General features: G+C 30.0%; 1 protein-coding gene across 1 annotated transcript in view; it reads right to left on the bottom strand.

Moving 5' to 3' along the window:
* Positions 1-235: 235 nt before the first annotated feature.
* LOC111051666 (pecanex-like protein 1) overlaps positions 236-25,570 on the bottom strand; it is a 70,564-nt gene continuing 45,229 nt past the window's right edge. The window contains 10 exon segments of the mRNA XM_039437256.1: positions 236-5,646; positions 7,229-7,374; positions 10,655-10,795; positions 15,912-16,129; positions 19,570-19,734; positions 21,203-21,491; positions 22,374-22,571; positions 23,294-23,441; positions 24,170-24,276; positions 24,710-24,946. Coding sequence (XP_039293190.1) covers positions 7,234-7,374; positions 10,655-10,795; positions 15,912-16,129; positions 19,570-19,734; positions 21,203-21,491; positions 22,374-22,571; positions 23,294-23,441; positions 24,170-24,276; positions 24,710-24,946 — 1,644 coding nt within the window. The 3' untranslated portion in view covers positions 236-5,646; positions 7,229-7,233.

Consider the following 25,570-nt stretch of genomic DNA (forward strand, 5'->3'; position numbering starts at 1 on the left):
GCATGAATAAAATTTGTAAGAACTCTTGCAAATTTATTCATCTAAAGTTCGCATTTTTCTGCCTTTACTTTTCCTCACTTTTCCCTATGGGTTCTCTTCCTTGATCATCATTCATCTTCCCTATTCCAACTCTTTTTATAGAAGAGATTATTATTTTTATTATTATTCAATAATAATAAATACTGAAATACATAGGTGAACTGGATATAAATTTAGGAATAAAATAACAATGACAAGTAATTTAGAATGAGTGATAATGTATGACAAAATATACAAAAATTGAATTTGAACTAATTTAAAAACCCTAGTAATGTACAAAATTATCAACAACAGAAAAATTGCTAACATTAATTGACTTCAACTAATAATTATCAATGATAACAATTAAATCATCCACAATAGTGCTAAATTCGAATATTAGGTCTTATTAATGAATTGACTACAAGCCTTGGATACTGATTCATTTTGAATGAATCAAGTCCCATAATTTATTATCGTTTAATAAATCTTGTCTTAATATATCTCAAGATATAATAGATATCAAACCATCTCAATTTATGCGAATGAAAAATTTGCAAATCCTACCTTAATTACCATGAATTTTCAAACTGGATCATTCTTCACAAGCTCATTAAAAAAATCTTAATATTGAATAGGCCTACCATTAGCATTACTTTTAGCGTCCAGTGAGATTATCTGAAGGATTATGACCTGTCTGGTTTCTAATAGATTATAAATTTTAATGAGTTATATTTGAGGCCGAATATTGAATACGATTACGCATAAGTTTTTATTTTCTTAAAATCCCAATTTTTATTGGATACTAATTAAAACAAAGTGAATTTCGAATTTTTGTAAGTTGAGAGAAAAATTTTATGAAGATGTAAAACTGTTTCCCCTTAAATCTATTATTAAAATAATTATCATAAAATTTTAATTGAAAATTATCTAACATTCAATGTTGAATGTTTATGAAAATTTAATGAAACTCATGTTTGAGATTGAACAGATAAGGAAGAAGAATATTATCGACAAAATTTCAAAAAAGAATTATTATTCTATAAAAAATAAAAGGATATCTTCAATCCTAAAATATGTGAAGTATTTATAGTTAAATGATGGGATACGCATTCAATATTATGCATTTACTACCTATTAATTTTTAATAGCGACCAATAGATAAATGTCTATTTATATATTTTTTTAATTTAAAACTTTGAATCAATGATAGAAGCCACTTTTTAAATTTACATATAATTATTCGTGTACAATATTTGGTTGTTCCCTATAAAAATAAATTGAAAATATTATATTTTAGTGAGACAAAAAGATTAGAAATAAAAATATAATTTCAACATTTTAAATTATATTTATAATTATTTTATAATATGTGATACTTGAGGGGTAATCATTATTTAAGACAATAATGTTATTGAAGACACCTTGAGTGCCAACTTGAATATTCTCTTATATGATTTTTTTCAATTAAGTCTCATGGTACGTAGCCTATCTTAGAACCAATTTTAAGAATCAAAGTTGCCTAAACATAGCCTACTTTCACTAGTACATAAATAATAATCAATAGATATTGTTATAGTTAGGTTCACTGCAACCAGTCAGCAATCATTGTCTGAATGGGAAGCATTGATGTTATATAAGGGATGCTGACAGTTTCAAGTGAATCTCACTAAAGTTCTAATGCACCATAGCAAGGCCAAGGCTGGACAATTTTGCCCTATTACAATCATCCATGTTTTAATAATTAGCACATTTCACAATTATCAAATAACAGTAACTACAGAAAAATATGACAATCTGAAAATTAGTCACGATTCTTTTAAACAGATTTTCAAGAAGTTCAAACTGAGAAAAAAAATACTAAGGTGAAAACATAGTTCATTGGAAATACAAAAAGCCATATAAGATATTGTCAGTAGGTACTTGAACATGATAGTACCAATAATAAATTCACATGATAGTCCAACTTAATAGGCCAACTCATATAATGCTTTTCAAGCAACACTTCTCTGACATTTAAAACATCTATTAGAAGTCACATAAATTCAATATTATATTGGATTATATTTTTATTACACTTACACACCGAAATATATATCGACATTTTCAACTTTTCATTCTCGACTCACTGGACGTTTGAAAATTATTCAAGGAAGCATTGAAATCCACAGCCATATATATCTTTTAACAGTAACATAATTTATGTACTTGCGTCTTCATCTATTTACAATATACGAGATTTGTGACGATAATATATACAAATGCGCCATATCATATCACAATTTCAGGAAATAATAATTTGCGATAGCCGATTTCCGAAGATAAACCACACAAAATGCTATTACATTGGTTTTGCAAAGAGAGTGGACTAGAAATATTCATCACAAATTGGAAATATTTGATCAGCAGAAGAATCAATAATAGATAATCAATAAACAATTAACTAATATTTTAAAAAATGACCAGTTTTCAATCAATCCTGGAGATGAATTAGGTAGTTTGCATTCAATTCAGTTCTTTGAAAATGTTTCAAAATGAGAAGTTTTGATTAGACGTGAATAAGGTGCCAATACACCTTATATGTAATAATAATAATTATTATTATTAGAGTAGCAGTGGCCTATTTTTTTATTAAAATAAAATTGAAGATTTTAATTTTGAAAAATTAAATTCTAATATTTTCCAAAATAATTTTTTTCTGAATACTCTGCTTAGTGAGTTTGAAACTTGTTTTTGTTAGTTTATGACGAATGCACTACAGTTTGAGGTGGATCTCGAACCACCGGGTTTTGATATGCATAGTATGAAGTTCGCGGTTCTTTTGCCAAACTGTCACCATTTCACTAAAGTATCAATCGCTTTGGGTTTGTTGACGGTGAATATATCAAATCAAGAACTAGCAGATAAGTACCGGTATCAATCATTGGATAAAGAATTACCTTTTCAGAAAACAGTTTGATAGAAAGTGATATAAAACATGCCTGAAATTTTGATTGGTAAGTATTTAAGGGAACTATTGGACATATAATGCAAATCCAATATAATAACAGTCTATAAGTTATGCACATTGCACACAAATATAAATCCCATTGAAATAATATAATTTACGATTTCGACAATATTAGTATTTTCCACTATAATTATTTTATCATGCTTTAACCGCCGTTTTTATGTTGTATTACATTTATAAAAAAGAATACTTATATAACATCTACTTTTGAATAATTTTTTACAAGATTATCGAAAAATTTACAATTTACACACGATAATTTTGATTTAATAACGTACTTTACATTTTCCATCCAAGCCCACAATTACTCAAAGAATCAAATATTTTCATAAAAACTACAAATAAGAACAAATATTTTTCTAATATTATTTTCAATTTTTAAAAACATTTAATATTAGTGTCTTTGATATGAAAGCATAAATGCTGAACAGTATTGTTCACAGAATACCTAATAGACGTAAAGAACTAAAAATTTTCATATATTATATCTACACTATTTATAAATTTCAAATCAATTGGTTAATTTCAATGAGAACTACATAAAGTGGATAGTTTCAGGTATTGATGTTACTAATGATAATTAAGATATTGTAGTGTGTACTACACTAGGAAACAATATACACTGTGTAGTTGAATAAGAGTACAAGATTTAATTATCATATTGATCGAGTAAATGTATCTAGGAATAAGACTAGAATATGTCTAGGGCTATTCTTATTAGATTTTTTCAAAGTGGATGAAAAAGAATCCGTTCTAGTTGAAAAATAAGAGGAAATTCCTAACTGAAAAATATTTCTATTGATTTGTGATACGTTGAAATGTCTCGAAAGTAATAGTTATAGTAAAAATCTACTATTATTCTTTATTGATTCATACAATGAGCACATCATCAAAAATGATAGGGAGAGAAAAAAATAGGGTAACCTTGTGCTATTCCTCTACCATATTTAGATAAGGTTACACGTAGTCCGAATTATGGAACATTGTTGGTTCAATCCAATGAATATTTGAATATGTTGCCAAAGGGGGAGGGGAAATTTTAATGAGTTCTATAGTGACTTATAATCAATTCATTGATGAAGGAACGAGTCATTCTTGGAACTAGTTTCATGAATGAACTCAGAACTTCTAACTAATTTGTCAAATAAATCTCAAAATTCCTAAAATCAATTTTAGAGAAAAACAATTGGAATCACCTTTTGCTTCAAGAGATTTTCATTATTGATTTTTAAATTAAAAAATCACACCATAAACTGTATTTTTAATAGAAAATTGTAGTCGCTTTTTGCATAAAAAAGACTTGTAGTATCAATTTTCATGTAAAAGATCGCATTTTAAAATTCTTGAGTAATTATTTGTTTTTCATTGAATGAACAATTTTCAACTTTGATCGATTCCATTTGATTAATAGATTATGGTGAAATTGTAAATGCGAGATGGTAGTGTTTTGAAATAGTTCGTTTCTAAGTAGATAAAATCTATAAATTCGTTGAAAGGTTTTTAATAAGATATGTTGTGCAGTTCTCAAAATACAATACTCATAATATGCATTATTTCTCTTCAAACCAACATCAGTTCAAAGGAAAATCAATTGATTAATATTATAGAGAAAGAATTAATCTGCTACTTTTTAAATCGTGAATTTACTATTTTTTTTAAACAAAATTCATTTTATTTATTCTCAATCACAAAATATTATTTATGTTAAAAACAAACCTTTTTAGGATTATTAGAAACATACACCTTATTTACTAATTTAGTCTTCTTTTAAACGGCTCTCGTTTCTAATATACACGGTATATGATGCATTCATTATTCAGTTCTTAATTTTATACGGAGATAAAGATGATCTGATAACACCAAAATGAACATTATTCCAAATAATAATGAGAAAAAAGAAATCAATAACAATCTTTGGTGAAAGTATAAAAACTTGAAGCACAGAAAAATGAGTTACCTTCTCTCACAATCACATAAAAATAACACAACACTTTTCACAATGTATAAAAATATAAAGAAAATTTCAAAACAGAATGAAAATGGACATAAACTGTAATGTAATAAATACTATCATAACGTTGAGAACAATAGAAGAAATTCAGAGAGTATATTGAACAAGTGGCAAGAATGTATTTGAACTGAAATTGAATTTTACAATAAAATATCAGAATGTCAAGCCATGTAGGCTTGATTTGAATCACATGAATTACAATTACATAAATCTCTTAACTTACAATTGATCTCTATCATAAATTTCACTATCATAGAACCAGTATCAATTATTGTTCTAGCCAGATAGAATCATAGTCGTGAATTTTTACGAATAATATATAGAAAAAATGCCGACATCACATTCATACACATAACCCACGTATATTCGATAGATATTACACATTTTTACACGATACATAATATAAATCAGTCTATTTTTGAAGGCAACTTGGTCTACTTTATACAAATGTCTAGAGTATACTGCGATATAATTTTATATTACCCAGTAAATAGAAGTACTTTGCTTTTTTGTGACGAGTTAATGTTAATGCTGTTGTAGATTTTCGAGATACGCTCAAAGAAATCCAACAATTACCTCACTTTGAAATCAGCAATTCCTGAGGAATCTGAAAGTGAATGGAATAATTATTATTCATCACTACTTTTTAACAGGGGAAATAGATTTCATCGTACTACACTTCATTCTTCTCGAATCGTCAAGGCGATCCAAAATCATCCATCATAAGTCCAATTCAGTCGAAAAATGGAGGTGATTATGATGTTGGCCAATACTAATAACAGTAATTATAATTACTTTTTTATAATTATAATAATTTAAGAATCGCATTCCCAAAGCTCTGCGATTTAGACGATTATAGTTGGTATAATCAAACAACAGATGGATATTGTTAACTGGAAATAGAGGTTAGTTTGCTAGCTGAAATAAGTCACTACAAATCGTGTAAATTGCTTAAACTTGAAGATTATCAAAACCCCAAGGATATGCTATTCTTAGTTCTTACAAGACTTGTAGGATAAATTTATGAACAGTGAAAATCAGAACTGTAAACATCACAATTCGTGATGTGATAAAATTTATAATTGAATTAAACTTTTTCATTTAATAATATTCAGCAGCTTACTACAAAAGTAGTCAATTTTCAGCGTAAAACGATGATAGAATTACAAGTCTGTTTAAATTAATCTCTTTTTCACTTTTCTAAGGCCCTATATGCTATATGAAAAATTCCTAATACAAAGAGAGACTTCAGATTCTAAACTATACAAACTATAAATCTAAGAGTGCAAGAAATTATACTCGAATGAATGGTAATTAAACAGTCGATATCACTTAATTTATGTTTTACTTAATGATTAATTAATATAAAAATGATTCAAAATGAGTGTCCCAATTACAAACAATTATACTTATTTTCAACAACAGTGCACACAAACCAATTTCGCATCAAATTACTCACAGAAGCTTCAAATCTATTATGTATTATAAGTGTTCTATATGTCCTCCTATGTCCTCCTTTTGAGGATCGGACAACCACTAAAAAGTAGGGTTCATACAGCATGGCTTGTGGAAATGCACAAAAACGTTCACTTGGGCGAATCTCGTTCATAGCGATGAGGTAACGTTTTTTCTAAGTGGTAAAGTCAATCAGTATGATAATAATGTTTATAGGAAACTGAAACCCTCATCAAACAGTGGAGCATGAACAAGATTCGCCCAAGTGAACGTTTTTTGTACATTTCCACAAACAATGAAGTATGGACCCTACTTTTTTGCAGATGTCGTATGAGCCTCGGAAAAAGAAGGACACAAAATAAATAACACTATCATAAACTTGGAGCTACTCTAAGTAATTTGATATGAAATTTGTTTGCACCGTTTTTTGAGAATAAATAAAAATGTTTGAAATTGGGACATTAATTTCGAATCACTCTGTATTACTAGATACTTGTCACCGAATGCTAATGATTGATAATATTGTAAGCTCTGATTTTGCAATGATTATTACCAAATGATTTTCTACAATAATTCTCTGAAATTTCCAGAATCTCGTGAATATTATTTTACTATGAATATTCTTCTTTCATCGTATTTTCGAATTGGTGCTTCGAAACATGTGCTTCGAGTGGTTCGAACATGGTGCTTTTTTGTAATAAATTATTATAATTTATTAGAATGTTTTCACTTACCTGAATTAGACTTCAGCTCCCAGATCCATGACACCACTTTCGGCGATAGGCACAAATTTGTCCTCTATCTTCACCAATAGAATTGTTCGATCCACGTGCGACCGTCTGTTCATGTCTTTGTGGAATGGAACCCACCTGTGCACAACCTGACAACAGATAATTTGTTTAAACAATAAATACAAACTATTAATAATAAATTAAAACAAGAATCGCAACCTAACAAACAAGCTAGTTTACAACCTGACAAATGAATGCACAGCATAACAATCACAGAAAATAATTCGTTACAACATTTCTAATAGTAGTAAAATCAAGACAATAGAAAAATTATATTCTTTAACAAATAAATGGTTTTTCCATCAAAACACTACAAAATAGAGAAATCACGAATTACAAATCGGTTTTTCGGCAGGCTATCGGCAAGCCGATTTTATTAGAGATTGGCAAGCTATTACATTTTAAACGAGGCACAATTTCAGATTTTGAAAGGTTTACTGTAGGTATAAGCTGTGTGCAATCCAGATGAGTAAAGCAAAATTAAGTTACAGCAGAAAGCGACTAGTCTAATACGCGAACATATATTTCTTGTTTTGTGGCTCTTTAGGCTCCAACACTAGCGCGACTCAAATCTTACGATCAGAGTCGCGGAAACTCAGTCTCTCGGGCCTTACGAGTTTAGTCGCTTGTCAATGCTCATTGTCACTACTTTAGTTGCCAGTAGCCGTTCAACTCATTTGAAATCGAAATAGACTTATTTATTTCTTGATCTTCTAGTTCATAACTGAATAATTTGGGAAATGATTCTACTTTTCCAACAAACTTGATAATTGGGCATGTGCTCGTTCATTTTCAGGCTAGACCATTTCAAATCCTAAACTCACTTTATTAAAACACTGGATACTGAATTCGTTTGGCGCCCAGCATGTTGAGTGGCTGAGCAACGTAGGGTCATATTAATACTACGTTAACGCTAAACTACGTTTACTTGTAGATGTGGTTGTATAAAATCAATTCACTTGTATAGGCTACTTTATTAAAACTAATAAAAACATTTGGCCATTTTCAAGTTTAAATGCAAAAATAAACAAGTTGATATAAACTTACATTACAAAATATCAACTTGTTTATTTTTAAATTTAAACTTGAAAATGGCCAAAGTAGGTTGAAACTAGTTGTTTGGAATGTTTTAAATATAATGGTACTTCATATTTGTATATTGTTTTTATTAATATGGTTGCATTTATATTATATGGGTCATGGGTGGCTGGTTGGAGTAAGTGATAACGCGCCGGTATAATAATCAAGAGAACCACAGATCCAATCTCGACCGGGACAAAAGTTTTTGACCATAGGACCACCGACGATAAGCCGTCGGTCCCGATTACCTGAAAAGTACTCGTCATCTCTCATCATCATCCCTCTCACTCATTACCCACGTACAAGCCTAAGAGCTTATGTGAGCATCACCCTCAGTATTATTATTCATCATAATGTGTTTCATACGGGGTTGAAACGAGCAGCTGATCTTTCTCTGTTTAAAAAGAGTATCTGCATACGGGCAGGACCTCCTAAATATTTAGGAGGTCCTGATACGGGCCACAGTCTGGGTGTACCCGATACTGGAATCAGCTGATCTGAACGTCACCATTATTTGATAACAATGCTGAGTGACGTACCTTGATACTCATGCCAGTGAGTATAGCCCAAGTCGAGTGTTACAAAACCTATGTGGCGTGTGATATATTTTCATTTCTCATGAAAACCATTGCCAGAAAAAAACTAATAATAATTTTTAAATCTTATTTGACAAAATGAGCTACCATCCTATCATCTCGATTTTTATGTATGTCTGATACATAGGGCTGTAACCGACCCAGAATGGGGGTAGAATTAAGCGATCTCTAAATTCTAAAGGGCGAGTCATGGGACTTTATTAAACAACAAACTTTAGCATTCTATTAAACTTGTAAAATTTTATTAAATTAATTGAACTAATTTAAATTTGGACAATAACAAAAATAATCTATATCGGTTCATTGCACATTCTAAAAATTCAAGATGACTGCATGTACGATTTTGCTAACTGCTTATTTGGATTCTAACTGTTCACGAAGGTAGCGTGGACTTTACTCATTTCTCAATTACAAATTTATGATACTAGGGACTCGGTCATTCAAGGTTTTTTAGCATGAGCTAGAAAATATAATGGTACTAACAATCGATCAATTTATAAATTCATTACTATTTAGAAATTTTCACTACACTGATTACTCCCGGATAACTTACTAATTTAAACAAACATTGACATATTCACTTCAAATAATTAATAAACTACTTCAACTTAACTCACGGCGAAAAATAATACATATTAACAAACTTAAACAGCAAACAAATTCAACACACACGTTAATTTTGAGCCCTCGAGGCCCGAGGCTACCTCTGGATTTTAAATGTGAATTCGGCCGCGGCTTGATTGGAACTGCACTATTCCACGCAAATTATGTTCCCCTTCCACCAACGAGACAACGGTCCACGTGGAGACGAGCATAATTCCGTGGGAAAGGAAAATAATGCAAGTTTGAAATATTCCCAAATACTCGTGTATTTTCCATCGCTAACGGAAATACAGTTCCGTGAGAATACCTCAACCCTGCATAAAATTGGAGTCTTCCCGGACGCAAGTTAGCAAAATCTTAATGTGAGAAAATTATTTTTTAACAGAAAAATAAATTTCTCACGATAAAAATTTACACACAAAATTCAGCTACAAGATCACTAAAGTCTCATTGTTGAAGTCCTAATTCTACACTTTTCGAATGAACCCATACTAAGTTTATCTCTATGAAAACACAAACCCATAATTAATTTATTTATTTCAATATCATCACCATCACAGGGGCATATGCACCATCTACGAGTACTAACATACGGAGGTATGGTTGTATTGGATGTAATAAGTTTCATTATCATAGAAATTACTAGTAGGTACCTTTTTCAATTTTACATAGAAAGAACTAATTTCGAGCAATCATGTCACTTGAAATGGCATGAGTGATCGAAACTAGTTGTGTTTATGTAAAAAAGCTTAAAAAGGGTACTAGTAATTTCTATAATAATCGAACAAGTAGACCAATTCAATTAAAGTACTTTATTAGATAATGATTTTTATTCCGTGTTTAAACGAGCACATGATCAATCTCCATTTAAATTCAGATGCTGCATAGATGCCTCAGTCGAGTGACTCTCGAAATTAACCTCAATAGATTAAAGAGGATTATAATATATTTAAGATTGTGTAACTATTTTTGCGCATTGAACTGTATGACGATTGCCACTGGTATTTTATAATAACGAATGGCATTTATGATTGGATGAATGAATAGAATTATTGGTAAAAAATGATAAATGAAGTGCCTAGAGGCTGACCTGTCCCTCCATGCCCTTTTGCGGCACCCAGTCTTGCCAGGAGGAGCGGCCCCCCTTCTTGCGCCACCACTCGTCCGGCCAGACCACGTCGATTCGCCGACCCAGGTTGATCGCGTCGTACACCTGATTCACATCCACTATCTGCAACAACCAATCACATAACCATCAACACAATGGCAGCGTTTCTGTCACATTCACATTCCAAATTTTATTTATTCAAACTAATAATAATAATAATAATAATAATAATAATAATAATAATAATAATAATAATAATAATAATAATAATAATAATAATAATAATAATAATAATAATAATAATAATAATAATAATAATAATAATAATAATAATAATAATAATAATAATAATAATAATAATAATAATAATAATAATAATAATAATAATAATAATAATAATAATAATAATAATAATAATAATAATAATAATAATAATAATAATAATAATAATAATAATAATAATAATAATAATAATAATAATAATAATAATAATAATAATAATAATAATAATAATAATAATAATAATAATAATAATAATAATAATAATAATAATAATAATAATAATAATAATAATAATAATAATAATAATAATAATAATAATAATAATAATAATAATAATAATAATAATAATAATAATAATAATAATAATAATAATAATAATAATAATAATAATAATAATAATAATAATAATAATAATAATAATAATAATAATAATAATAATAATAATAATAATAATAATAATAATAATAATAATAATAATAATAATAATAATAATAATAATAATAATAATAATAATAATAATAATAATAATAATAATAATAATAATAATAATAATAATAATAATAATAATAATAATAATAATAATAATAATAATAATAATAATAATAATAATAATAATAATAATAATAATAATAATAATAATAATAATAATAATAATAATAATAATAATAATAATAATAATAATAATAATAATAATAATAATAATAATAATAATAATAATAATAATAATAATAATAATAATAATAATAATAATAATAATAATAATAATAATAATAATAATAATAATAATAATAATAATAATAATAATAATAATAATAATAATAATAATAATAATAATAATAATAATAATAATAATAATAATAATAATAATAATAATAATAATAATAATAATAATAATAATAATAATAATAATAATAATAATAATAATAATAATAATAATAATAATAATAATAATAATAATAATAATAATAATAATAATAATAATAATAATAATAATAATAATAATAATAATAATAATAATAATAATAATAATAATAATAATAATAATAATAATAATAATAATAATAATAATAATAATAATAATAATAATAATAATAATAATAATAATAATAATAATAATAATAATAATAATAATAATAATAATAATAATAATAATAATAATAATAATAATAATAATAATAATAATAATAATAATAATAATAATAATAATAATAATAATAATAATAATAATAATAATAATAATAATAATAATAATAATAATAATAATAATAATAATAATAATAATAATAATAATAATAATAATAATAATAATAATAATAATAATAATAATAATAATAATAATAATAATAATAATAATAATAATAATAATAATAATAATAATAATAATAATAATAATAATAATAATAATAATAATAATAATAATAATAATAATAATAATAATAATAATAATAATAATAATAATAATAATAATAATAATAATAATAATAATAATAATAATAATAATAATAATAATAATAATAATAATAATAATAATAATAATAATAATAATAATAATAATAATAATAATAATAATAATAATAATAATAATAATAATAATAATAATAATAATAATAATAATAATAATAATAATAATAATAATAATAATAATAATAATAATAATAATAATAATAATAATAATAATAATAATAATAATAATAATAATAATAATAATAATAATAATAATAATAATAATAATAATAATAATAATAATAATAATAATAATAATAATAATAATAATAATAATAATAATAATAATAATAATAATAATAATAATAATAATAATAATAATAATAATAATAATAATAATAATAATAATAATAATAATAATAATAATAATAATAATAATAATAATAATAATAATAATAATAATAATAATAATAATAATAATAATAATAATAATAATAATAATAATAATAATAATAATAATAATAATAATAATAATAATAATAATAATAATAATAATAATAATAATAATAATAATAATAATAATAATAATAATAATAATAATAATAATAATAATAATAATAATAATAATAATAATAATAATAACAATCGGAAGATATTGTTGATCAAAAACTAAAATTCATCAAAGTTGATTTTTTCTTCAAATTTCACTAATTTTTGAAAAATCATAACTCAGTACTCATTGGAGATAGAGAGTTACGAATGATCTCATTTTATTCAGAATTGTATGCTCTAAAAAAAGGCGAGAGCAAATTTTTGTGTCCGATTACGAGATTTGGCAGAAATAGCTGAAAACTGGAAAATGAGCCGAAAATACGAGGTTTTTGGGCCACCCTGTATCTAGCACAAGGACATTTTGCATGAAGAAATTGGTTCTGGACTGCTCTTATGTACCCAAATAATATATTAAAAAATCATAACTACAATATAAATTGCAAGCACACCCCCTTTTTTATGTCTATATTGACTGGACTCTGCTTCCACAAACTAGACGTAGACAATAGTACGGTGAGATGAATATCTACTTCTTGTTCAAATAAGGCTTTTCCTAATTTTACAGGACTTGATAGATTCCCTTTGAACCCTGTCGTTATTCAAATCTTCTTCATTTAATTGAAAAATTTTGATTTCTAGAAAGTTTTATGGTTATATTTTTATTTATACCTATAATATTACTGTTTGGTAGATTTATTAGGGAGAAAAGATAGTAACTTACCTTATTGAGCTACTAATTAAATTGTAAATGTAATATCCTGGCCTTGAGAACTTTTAATTATCTTTATATTATTTTTTCTAAATCTTCAAACCTTATTATTTTTATTGCTCTAGCTGTCTCATCTTTTTTAATCATTATTCTGTCCCCATTCATCCACAAAAATTTGTATTTCTTTGTGATTTTCATTTCCTTCACTTTTTTGAATAGATTGTTGAAATAGGGGGTAAGATGGTCATTGAAGTAAATTGATTTGACTGTCTTGGTCTCGTTGAACATGGACGTGGTAGGTCTAATCGCCCTGGCCTTTTTAACTATCATATCCCTCACTGATCGAGAGCTCAGCTGTAGGATAGTTGGGCTTTCTGCATTCTTCGACGGCAGGCGATGAGTAGTTATGTCTTCTCTTCTCAGTTCAATATCCATCTTCTTCATAAGCGTAAGTATTTTCTCTTTCAGATCCTCATTCCTCGAAAACGGAATACTGGATATGATGATGTTTCTGCTTCTTCCATACTGTCGCTCACATTCCAAGTCCACTCTTAAGTCATCAATATCGCTTTTTAAGATTTCTGTCTTCTTTTTAAGGTTTTTTATTTCTTCTAAAACCCCCCAATTATCTCTTCAATTCCGGTGAACAGCTTCTTCATTTCCTCCATTTTTTTCACCATCACTGCTTCATGGTCACTGAGCATCTTCTCCACTAGGCGTTTCAGCATCAAATGTGTCCCATCGGTGAGTTCTTCTTCAGTACTGTTTTTCCTTGGTCTTGCTGCACCCCTACATTGAGGACACTCCCATTCTGCTTTTTTTTGGGCACTTTTCGCCTTCCATGTTGACTTAGATACCCCCGAACAGTGAAAGTGATATTCCAATTGACACTTACCACAAGCCACACAATCGTTATCAATCGGCAAAGCCTTATCGCAGACTGAACAATCCATATTTAATCTATTGATAATATTTCACTGAATAACAGTTAAATTCTAAGATTGTTGGTTAAAGTTTTTGTTTTCCTAACCTCACTTTTTCGAAATCTAGGCTTACCGACTTCAAAGTTCCCGTGACTCGTAGCAAATATTATTTACACAATAATTATCAAGTTCTCTGCCAAAAAATAACTTAAAACATTATTATTTTTCTTTCAACTTTTATACTGAAGCACTTATTTCTCACTTGCTTATTCTTACGCTATTATAATAGTCACTGCCTTTGTGATTAGTGTTATTATTAAATAATAATAATAATAATAATAATAATAATAATAATAATAATAATAATAATAATAATAATAATAATAATAATAATAATAATAATAATAATAATAATAATAAATAATAATAATAACAATCGGAAGATATTGTTGATCAAAAACTAAAATTCATCAAAGTTGATTTTTTCTTCAAATTTCACTAATTTTTGAAAAATCATAACTCAGTACTCATTGGAGATAGAGAGTTACGAATGATCTCATTTTATTCAGAATTGTATGCTCTAAAAAAAGGCGAGAGCAAATTTTTGTGTCCGATTACGAGATTTGGCAGAAATAGCTGAAAACTGGAAAATGAGCCGAAAATACGAGGTTTTTGGGCCACCCTGTATCTAGCACAAGGACATTTTGCATGAAGAAATTGGTTCTGGACTGCTCTTATGTACCCAAATAATATATTAAAAAATCAGAACTACAATATAAATTGCAAGCACACCCCCTTTTTTATGTCTACATTGACTGGACTCTGCTTCCACAAACTAGACGTAGACAATAGTACGGTGAGATGAATAAACCTACTTCTTGTTCAAATAAGGCTTTTTATAATTTTACAGGACTTGATAGATTCCCTTTGAACCCTATTACTTCAATCAAATGAACATACTGATTTTTTCAACTGTATTTTTCGACTCATTGTTATTTCTGAGCTCTCTTTATAGATCTCAATTATGTGATCTAATCTACATTAAACAAAGCTTTCGAACAGTGGAGTACAGTCGCTTCAATTTACATCAGATTTATTTTTCTGCAGTTAGTTTTAGAATTCAATCAATTGAAGAAAGCGTTGGCTGGAAGACGACATTAGGAAGCTGGGTGTCAGGGGATGGAGACGTAAGGCTGCCGATAGAGACGAATGAAGAGGCTTTTTGAAGGAGGTCAAGGCTCTGAATGAGCTGTAGCGTCAAGGAGGGAGTAAGTGAGCAAGGGAAATATTATCTAGCTTCAGTTACAGATTAAACAAAAAATACACTCACCCTAACTCGCTGGAACACCGGCTCCTTCTCCTTCTCTCTCTCCCTCTCTTCAGCGGTGGGCATACTCCTCTGATCCTGTTCATACTCCTGTTGGTACTGTTGCTGCTGCTGCTGCTGCTGCTGTTGTTGTTGTTGCTGTTGTTGTTTCTGTTCAGTCTCCTGTTGTCTCTCTCGCTTGTAGAATCCCTCTTTGGCTGTTTCCGACGATGAAAGTAAGCCTGATTCACAAAAAGATGGAGAAATGATCAGATATAGTGATGAACCAAACATTCATTAACGAAGCTACAAAAATATCAAAGGAGAACATCGATAAATCGCAAGCATCAAATTGATGACACAAACATATTAGGATGTATATTGATATGTTACATTTTTAATGAATCCCAGAACTGTGCAATGTTTGCACTAATATAAATAAATAAATCTTTATTCAAGTACATTACAGAATAACAATAATCAAATATTGTATTCAACAAAAATGCATAGTGTACAGTCAATGAATACAATACTGTTTGCTAAAGAATGAACTTTGTCTGCAAACAGGAGCATATCTCATAATTGAAAATAAAATCAGGAATTCGCTTAGCATATACACATGAGATATTATAAACTGAAATAATGTGAATAAAATAATAATGATAATAAATTAATACCAATGATATTCAGATCATATTCAAGATGATCTTCATTGAACCTTGTATTCTCAATACTGGAAGGTGATAGAGTTAGTTGAGCAATGGTTACTATGCGACAAGAGTGTTATCCATTAACGTAAATTGATTAACCTATTACAGTATAAAAACGTTTTCATCAATCTATATATATAAAAATGTTATGTTGGTTTGTGTGTAATGCAAAAACTCCAAAAGTACTGGACCGATTGAGTTGAAATTTTAACATGATATAAAATCCGCATCAAGGATGGTTTTTATCTACTTTTTACAATTTTCAGGGGCGCTACGCTCGCCCGAAAATTTTTAACTTTTTTGTTTATGGATTTTTCCGATTTTTGACTTCACATTCGGGGTCAGCTCGCGAAAATAAGTCGATTAAAAAAAAAAAATTGACCGGGCTCGCAGGGTGGCCCGGGGGGAGGGGGTGAAACTTTGGCCATTTTTGGCCAGATTTGAGCTGAGCGCTGCTGCAATCAAAGTGCAAAATCTGACCGCTAGATAGCGCGCATGTTTCAAAACGCAGCTTCAACAGGTTCGTGAGATATAGAGTACCGGTAAACTACACTCTTGATTACCGTATGTTTTCCGGTACAATTATTGGATTTCAATTACTTTCGCAATTCAGAACAAAGAAAGCATACCGATGCTTTTTTTTCGATAATAAATTCGTGTTTCAGTGCAAATAATCGTGTTACTTGTGTTAATATTGTAGTAATTTCAATCAGTGAATGGATCGATACCGGTACCGTGCTACAATCAATTGGCGATTCAGTCGATAGTGTGAGTATAATCTTATCGATGTAAATCAATCTTGTAATGAATAATAATTATTGAGGCTTTTATTCTTGCATTTGTGCATTCATAATTTCTCAATTGTCAATGTTTCATAATCCTCCAAACCTTAGTTCATAAGCTGATCGGCTTATCTTATAGTTTCAATATCTTATTTCTATTTCATATTCATGCTATGTTTCCTTCTATCATAAAACAACGAGAAATAAAAAAAAATTCTTATCTCTTTTCTACTAACATACCGGCATTTGACAAAGGTGTTGTTGATAATACGATCTGGGCTGTGTTGCATGCTAAAATACAAAGTAGGCTAATATTTTAGTAGTCAGCTGGTTATTTGATCATATAAACAAAATGAAGGGATAGATTATAATAATATATTAGTCTATTAAATAATTGATATAAGTTGATTGTTGGAAAGGATTTATGTACAGTAGTTTCAATACGCAATGCGAGATGATCACTCAACGTGACCAGCGTTTAATGCTCAGCCGGTCAGTTTCATTCCCGTTGCATCAGAGGCTCAGCATCAAAGATCCTCGCGTCGGTACCACTTGGAAAGTTACCGAGTGAGAGCGCTTATCAAAAACTGTTTTTGTCTTTAAAACGCTCTATCTCCGGAACCACTGGTCGGAAAATTTTCGTTGACCACCCGTTTTGTAGGGAATTTAATTGTCTTTATTTCTGATATAGTGAGATTTTTCATTAAATCTATATATATAAAAATGTTATGTTGGTTTGTGTGTAATGCAAAAACTCCAAAAGTACTGGACCGATTGAGTTGAAATTTTAACATGATATAAAATCCGCATCAAGGATGGTTTTTATCTACTTTTTACAATTTTCAGGGGCGCTACGCTCGCCCGAAAATTTTTAACTTTTTTGTTTATGGATTTTTCCGATTTTTGACTTCACATTCGGGGTCAGCTCGCGAAAATAAGTCGATTAAAAAAAAAAAATTGACCGGGCTCGCAGGGTGGCCCGGGGGGAGGGGGTGAAACTTTGGCCATTTTTCGCCAGATTTGAGCTGAGCGCTGCTGCAATCAAAGTGCAAAATCTGACCGCTAGATAGCGCGCATGTTTCAAAACGCAGCTTCAACAGGTTCGTGAGATATAGAGTACCGGTAAACTACACTCTTGATTACCGTATGTTTTCCGGTACAATTATTGGATTTCAATTACTTTCGCAATTCAGAACAAAGAAAGCATACCGATGCTTTTTTTTCGATAATAAATTCGTGTTTCAGTGCAAATAATCGTGTTATACAATAATATTTTTACATATATATTTACAATAATATATTACACATAACACAGATGTTCATAATTTATTTAACAAGCATAATATTTGTGGTTTCCCAACACATATTTTATATATAGTGGGGGCCACAGAAAAAAAAATAAACATTCAATCACAATGTGCCACTGCGAAGCGTGGCAGGGTACAGCTAGTATTATCATAATTATACATTTTTTTTGTGCTTCAACGTTGAGAAATTAAATTTAGTTCTATATGCTAGGGTAGCTCTATAATTTTACGTTAACTTTTAGATTTATTAAAATTTGAATGGTATTTATTCTTCTTCGTTTACAATGTACAAGAAATAATCATACATCATTTAGTTCGAAACAATAAATCCGATTTATTGGCCTCTAAATATAAACACTGCATTTCAAATACCTCTGAATATAGACTCCTAAATATTAATACAGTAGAGCACTAATTATCCGGACTAATTGATGCATGACAGTATCCGGATAGTCGATTTCAACTTAAATGTATTCTAGCTCTCAAGTGCAGACGTAATAAAAACTTACTTTGCATCCTGGCCTACTGTACTGAGTAGTAATTAAGCATTAAGATATATATTTTACTGCAACTTGATTGCAGCGGACCAATTAGCTGCTTAAAATACATAATAGGTTAGATTTTAAGGGGATTTCAAGAATGTATTTATATCATCCAGCGGACGTCCGGATAACCAGTCACTACTCGAATAACCCATGTCCGGTTAATCGGTGCTCTACTGTATTTCCAGTAAATCCACTCTTAAAAATCAAAATTTCAAATCTATCGACTTTCAAATATTAATTCTTCCTTTATATTGAGCTCCTAAATATATTGCTATTTTGACATGCTGATGTAACGACTACTGGACATCAATAGTTTGTATATATCGATGATTGGTTACCTGCCAACGAAGCCAGCGTACTGGACGACGGTTTGCCGACTGATGCAATGCTACCTCTATTGCCACCTAGGGAGCCCCGGCTCAGCGATCCGCCCCTGCCCATGCTCCCTCCCAGCATTGTGCTCTCCATCGACTGGCTTCCCGAACCTGTTGTGTGACCGTAACCTATCAACAAACATCAATAACCTTATTTATAGATAATAGTCAAATAATAACTGAGAGTTCACTCTATTTTACACAACTATAGAGAAAACTTAATGAGGAAACAGTCCATCATGTAGTTAGAATGGATAATAAATTCTTACATGAAACATACAACTTGAAAGGTATCTTTGTTTTTCAGACACTTCAGTTTGATTCTAAGACACGATGCAAATGCACGTATCATGAAGCATCTAGGAACATCTAATTCAGTTTCAGTGAAATCGATAGAAATATTAAGCCAGAGCAGTGCACATCGAGTTTCATTGAAACCTCCAAAAAATGATTCAATTGAAACGCTTCCACTCGACATCATTCAAGTTCATCCCACTGACCCCCTATGAAAGGGGTATACAGATTCGTCAATTATATTCTAAGTCAACAATCTTCAAGTCAATCTTTGCATTTCATAATGCAAAAAGAATTCTTCACTGGAATAAGGACAAACCTACAACAACTTCTCCCTCACCTTAATTCTAAATTTCTAATTTGTGAGAGCCTTGATATTTCATAAGCTTCTAAATTTCTCATGCACAATATCAAGTAGTGGACTGATACGAAGATTCCTAGTTGTTTGTTGCCGGGGTGGGTGGAGGTAGAATCAAGCCAACTACGCATGCCTGACTGCTGTATTCCTAGTTATGAAATTACGGCGTGCTGGCTGGTGGACTCAAATAGCTGGTAAAACCTTTTCCGACAGGGCATAGAGCTTTCCGATTGCCTCATTATCAAATTATTCCAGAACGCCAACCCAATCAGCTTATAATAAGCCAATCGGAGAGCTTCCTGCCCTGCAGACTTGTCCCCGCCAGTTCAAAAACGCCTGGAAAAACTTTTCATGTGGCTTGGCCGTAATTGTCGTATCCATCGTGAGACTGAATTTGACTTGAATATGTTTCTTCGGTGTACATACGTAGTCTACATATCATTTTAATGAATCATTTATAATTCAATCAATAAATAAATGAATATGAACGCGTCCCATGAATTACGTTCTTCGGAGTGCACCGCGCCTTCAACTGTACAAGCTGTGTTGGTGTTGCATTTCATGTTTTGTATAACCCTTTTATAATATTTTTTTATCAGAGATTGTATTTTTCATCTTATTGCACTTTGATAATGTATTTTAGGGTGTGATCACATTGAATGCGTATATGTGCAGGTGCAAGCTTGTTTATGCATGACCAAGCGTGCAGATGAGAAACAAAATCTTGGAAGAGCAATTGAAGCACTCACACTAAACGCTTGCACTTGCAAGTTGCGTTCAGTGTGAGCAGCTACATACAAGACATAACGTGTTTTAATGACACGTAAACGTTTCAAATTTTGTTTTTCGGCTCATGCATGATCTGACATGTACTTGCACATACAATGTGATCCAATGTGATTATAGCCTTACGTATTCTCTGGCAAAAATGAATCATCCACTCACCAGAATGTATATTGTAAGTGGTCATGGCGTAGACACCATCATGGCCGAACCCTCCCTCGTCATGCGCGGCTCCCCCACTACCCCCACTGCTGCAGCCCTCCACACAGCGCCTGCGCAGTCGCCGACACAGAGCCAGCACACTCCCCTTGATGGCCGACAGGCTGATGGCTCCCCCCACCACGCTGCACAGCTGCTCGTTCGTGTCTGCGTACGACGTGGTCAGCGGAGACACGAAGATCGGGTACCCGATCGGCTGGTCGCACGACGAGTTGATTATGTTACGCAACGCCTGCAATTTAAATTGATTGTCAAATACATGAATGAATTAAATAAAAAGCAGATAAATACAATACAAGTAAAATTAATTAAATTAAATACAGATAAATTATTAAATTTAAATTTCCAATGAAATAGAATGACAAAAAGTCATTGCAAACGCCTACAATTAAATACAATGGAAAGCTGTGGAAATATAATAGTTCAAAGTTTGAAGAATGGCAATTTTAATAAGAGAAAAACTCAGATAAGATCTATTGAATAGAAAATTACATATCCTTTTCTACAGATCTATTCCAGTCCCACGTCTATTGAAGTAGTGTTCAAGTCTATTAAGATTAATAAGACTATTAAGATAAATACAGTTTTCAAAATTGATAGATCTAAGTTTGAAACTTTCAACTTTTAAGAAACTAATTTATCTCGGAGAGAACTTTCTAAGATATTAAGGGCTGTGCTGTCGAAGAAATCAATGTTTTAATACAACAAAATTGACACTATCACTCATTTATAAAAAATACTAAGAGAATTTCGGTGGTAAGACCGTTATCAATATTACTTACTCAACCTTCAATCGATATTTTTAGTGGTCTAACGATCGCAAATGGTAACTCAATTACAGAATCGGTTGTAACAATATGAGCTTGAATATAAATCTCCTCAAATACTAATTTTAATATTGAGCTTTCTTGTGAGTAACTTCAAGAATCTAAAGTACAATATGAGGAAAAATAGGGGAGATGAATAATTATCTTGATAAAATTGGAATTTTCATTGGAAATGAAAATACATTCACCATGTGACGCACCTCAATAATAATTTTTCAAGTTCTTTGGTATGAAAAACGTAGACTAGAGAAAAAAGAACAAGAAATAGCATAAATGATAGAACATACTTGTTTAGCATTCTGTATACTGCCTCTTTCAGGGTTCCTGTTTCTCAAGTAGACCAGTTCCTGCTGTTGGCCAGCCCATAGACCTCTCACACACTCTCTGTTCATTTTAATCACACGAAAACTCAAATAACGCTTATTCAGCATTATCACTTTGTATTCGTCCGATCCATCGTCAAAAACATGCCTACAAAAATAAATCTACAGTTAAAACCACATTTTGCATTTGTGAAAATAACTATTATCGAATGATGATACGTTTTATGAAACATATAAATCCTTATTCAATTTGATAAATTCAAATGTATAAAAAAATCTGGTGTGGCGCACTCACACAACTTTCCTTGCCGTTATGGAAATTTATCACCTGACGCTAGTGTTCACGCGCATCTCAAGTCTACTATTGAAAGATCCAAGACAGCTGGTGACAAGACAATAACACTGGAGACACACAAAGTCTGCTATCTCTTCATAGTGAATGATTCAATAGAATCAACAGTTGCCAACAGTTTGCAATTGAAATAATAAAATTTTCTCGAATTTCGAGCTTATTTTAAATTTTAGGTGAAAATGTTACTGAACAGATTCTAGAGATTTTCATGCTCAATCTTTTCCACTTGAAATTTCTTGTTTAAATTTTATCTGAAGCCTGATCATCGTGAATCTAAAATCAAACTTTGCATAGATGGGGCGGAGCTCCTGGAATTTTTACAGATATGGGACTTGTGGCAGTTGATAGAGCTTATCAATTTAGGAATAAGCCTAAGCAACAAGAATTACGATTCACATGAATTAAAATATTCTGCTCTATGGAATTGATTTTTACATCAATGAAGTTATTCGACTCTATGAACTCGATTTGCCTTTTTAAAACGCCCTATTTTACATTAAAACCCAGTAAGAAGAATATATTTGATACTTACTTGATGCAATTTGAGAGACATCCTCACACCAGGGGCCACAACCTTTTTCAGCAAATCCATGTCTGAGAAAATCCATTCATCTCTGACTGACGTGATACGAAAGTCCCCTTTGAATAAAGCATGTAGGCCGTACAGGAAAAATTCAACGCTGTAACAAAATAGACAGTTTGTTTAAACTTGGAGGGAAATTATCAAAAAATTACATTCATGTCCGATTTTGTTCTATAGTAAGAATAGCAACTTTATAAAATTCAACTTAATGGAGAATCTTGAACCTTATATTGGCAATGTTACAGTGGAGATCGGTTTCTGAACTCGATGGAGTCTCGAGCTTAGTAACATTCGTAAAGTAGTAACAACAGATCACAATATAAGAACTAACAATATCCAGAGTATTGAATTTATTAGAAATTATTCAACAGTTTCAACTGGAAAATTGAGTTCAAATTTACTCGAAATAAAATGAACCACCTGTTAAAAAGAGTTTAAATTCTACAAAGAAAGGGAATTAATGAAACATGAAATTTAGTTATTCAGTTGATATAATCATAGAGAAAAGACAGCATAATGCTTATGCTATCTTTTTTATATTATATAAACTACTACATTTATATGAATTCAATGAATAATAATAATAATAATATCGAGTGACCTGGCTGGCTCAGGTCTGGAGTCAGAGTTTTCAGGTCGCAACTGATCAATTTCAGGGCCTCTGACATGACCTAACGACTGCTTTTTAGGCAGCCGGGACCGACGGCTTAACGTGTCCATCCGAAACACGGATCAATTCAATGACTGAGAACACAAAAAATTGATGATATACTCTAATAGTAATGGTTTTTCAATATATTGAAGAATAATAATTGCCCAAATTACCTGGAAACAGTATTATGTGAAGCAGCACCCAACGTCCTTCGTCCAAGCAGACTGAGAGCGAAGCACAGCGACACTAGGGTGGAATCCTTGCCTTTATCAACTATTGTCTAAAATAGAATGAAAAATTAACCAATTTAGTAGTTTCCTGATGACACAATCAGTTTTATTCAATTGGAAAATCATGATTTTTTATTGATTACATCATAGATGTAAACAAATACTGTAGTTACATGCAGGAATTCGGTTATTAGTTCAGATTTGTTTCTTCAAATTCATGATTTAAATAATTCCACTTACTGTAAATTAAGGGTAAAATCAGAGGATTACACTGGAATTAACCAGATTCAGAAGGAGAAGCAACAATTGAAGGGGGAAATCACAGTAAAAGAGTACAAGTGAAAGATAATAAAAGTGGGAAATATTCCGGAGATTTTATATCAACAACAATTTATGTAAAAATATAGCAATTTCTTGTAACTAAAATTATAAGGAATAATACATCCCTATTTTCTATTTCTGTATACTTTCAAATAGGCCTACCTTATTCTTATCCCGGCGATCAGCACAAAACTGTATCCATTCCAAATAAATATTACAGAACGAGTTTCTCGTAATACCAGCCGCTCGAAAGTCGAAATCTTCATCGATGTTCATATTGAATATCGGATCCAAATCAACGAAATTCTTGTCACACATGGGCTGCAGTGCTTCAAGTATAACGGGCGAATTCAACCACTCCTCTAAGCGTGGGGACCCTACTGCGTAGAATATTATACTCTGTAATACAAAATAGAGAATATTTTGAAGATTCAACATTATTAACTTAAAACATCAGTCCCTTAAAAAGTACAATACAATAAAAACACTTCACTTGAATGGACTACTTTTTTACTAATTAATAAAAACAATATGGAAACTTGTAGTACCCTTTATTATTTAAAATACTACAACGACTAGTTTCGACCTGAAAATGACCTGAAAGTTATGGTCGAAACTAGTCGTAATATTTTCATTAATTAATATGCTAGTGACTCCCTTGGTTGGAGAAATTGCTCAATAACTGTTGTATTGTAATCTTTGAAACCAGCAACTTTTAATTATATATGTACAGAGTTGATGAAAATCATGGAAACAGCTACATAAATAATTTGACAGTAGGTTTCATTGGGGATACCATTTGAATTGAAAAATTACTTTTCAAAAATTACTCTGTCGCTTTAACATCTTTGACACCCTCATATGAATCCAAATTCATTTTCTGAAAAGAAAATATGGTCATGTGATACATGATTTCGATAGAGAGTTCCAAGAGAAAATAAATGGAGAAAACCGCACATTGATATCTCAACCCGTATCAGTTTGTTGATGTAAAAGTTGTAGATTATAATATGTTGTATATTA

The sequence above is a fragment of the Nilaparvata lugens genome, chromosome 11, assembly GCF_014356525.2.
Source record: "Nilaparvata lugens isolate BPH chromosome 11, ASM1435652v1, whole genome shotgun sequence".
In the NCBI taxonomy this organism is placed as follows: domain Eukaryota; kingdom Metazoa; phylum Arthropoda; class Insecta; order Hemiptera; family Delphacidae; genus Nilaparvata; species Nilaparvata lugens.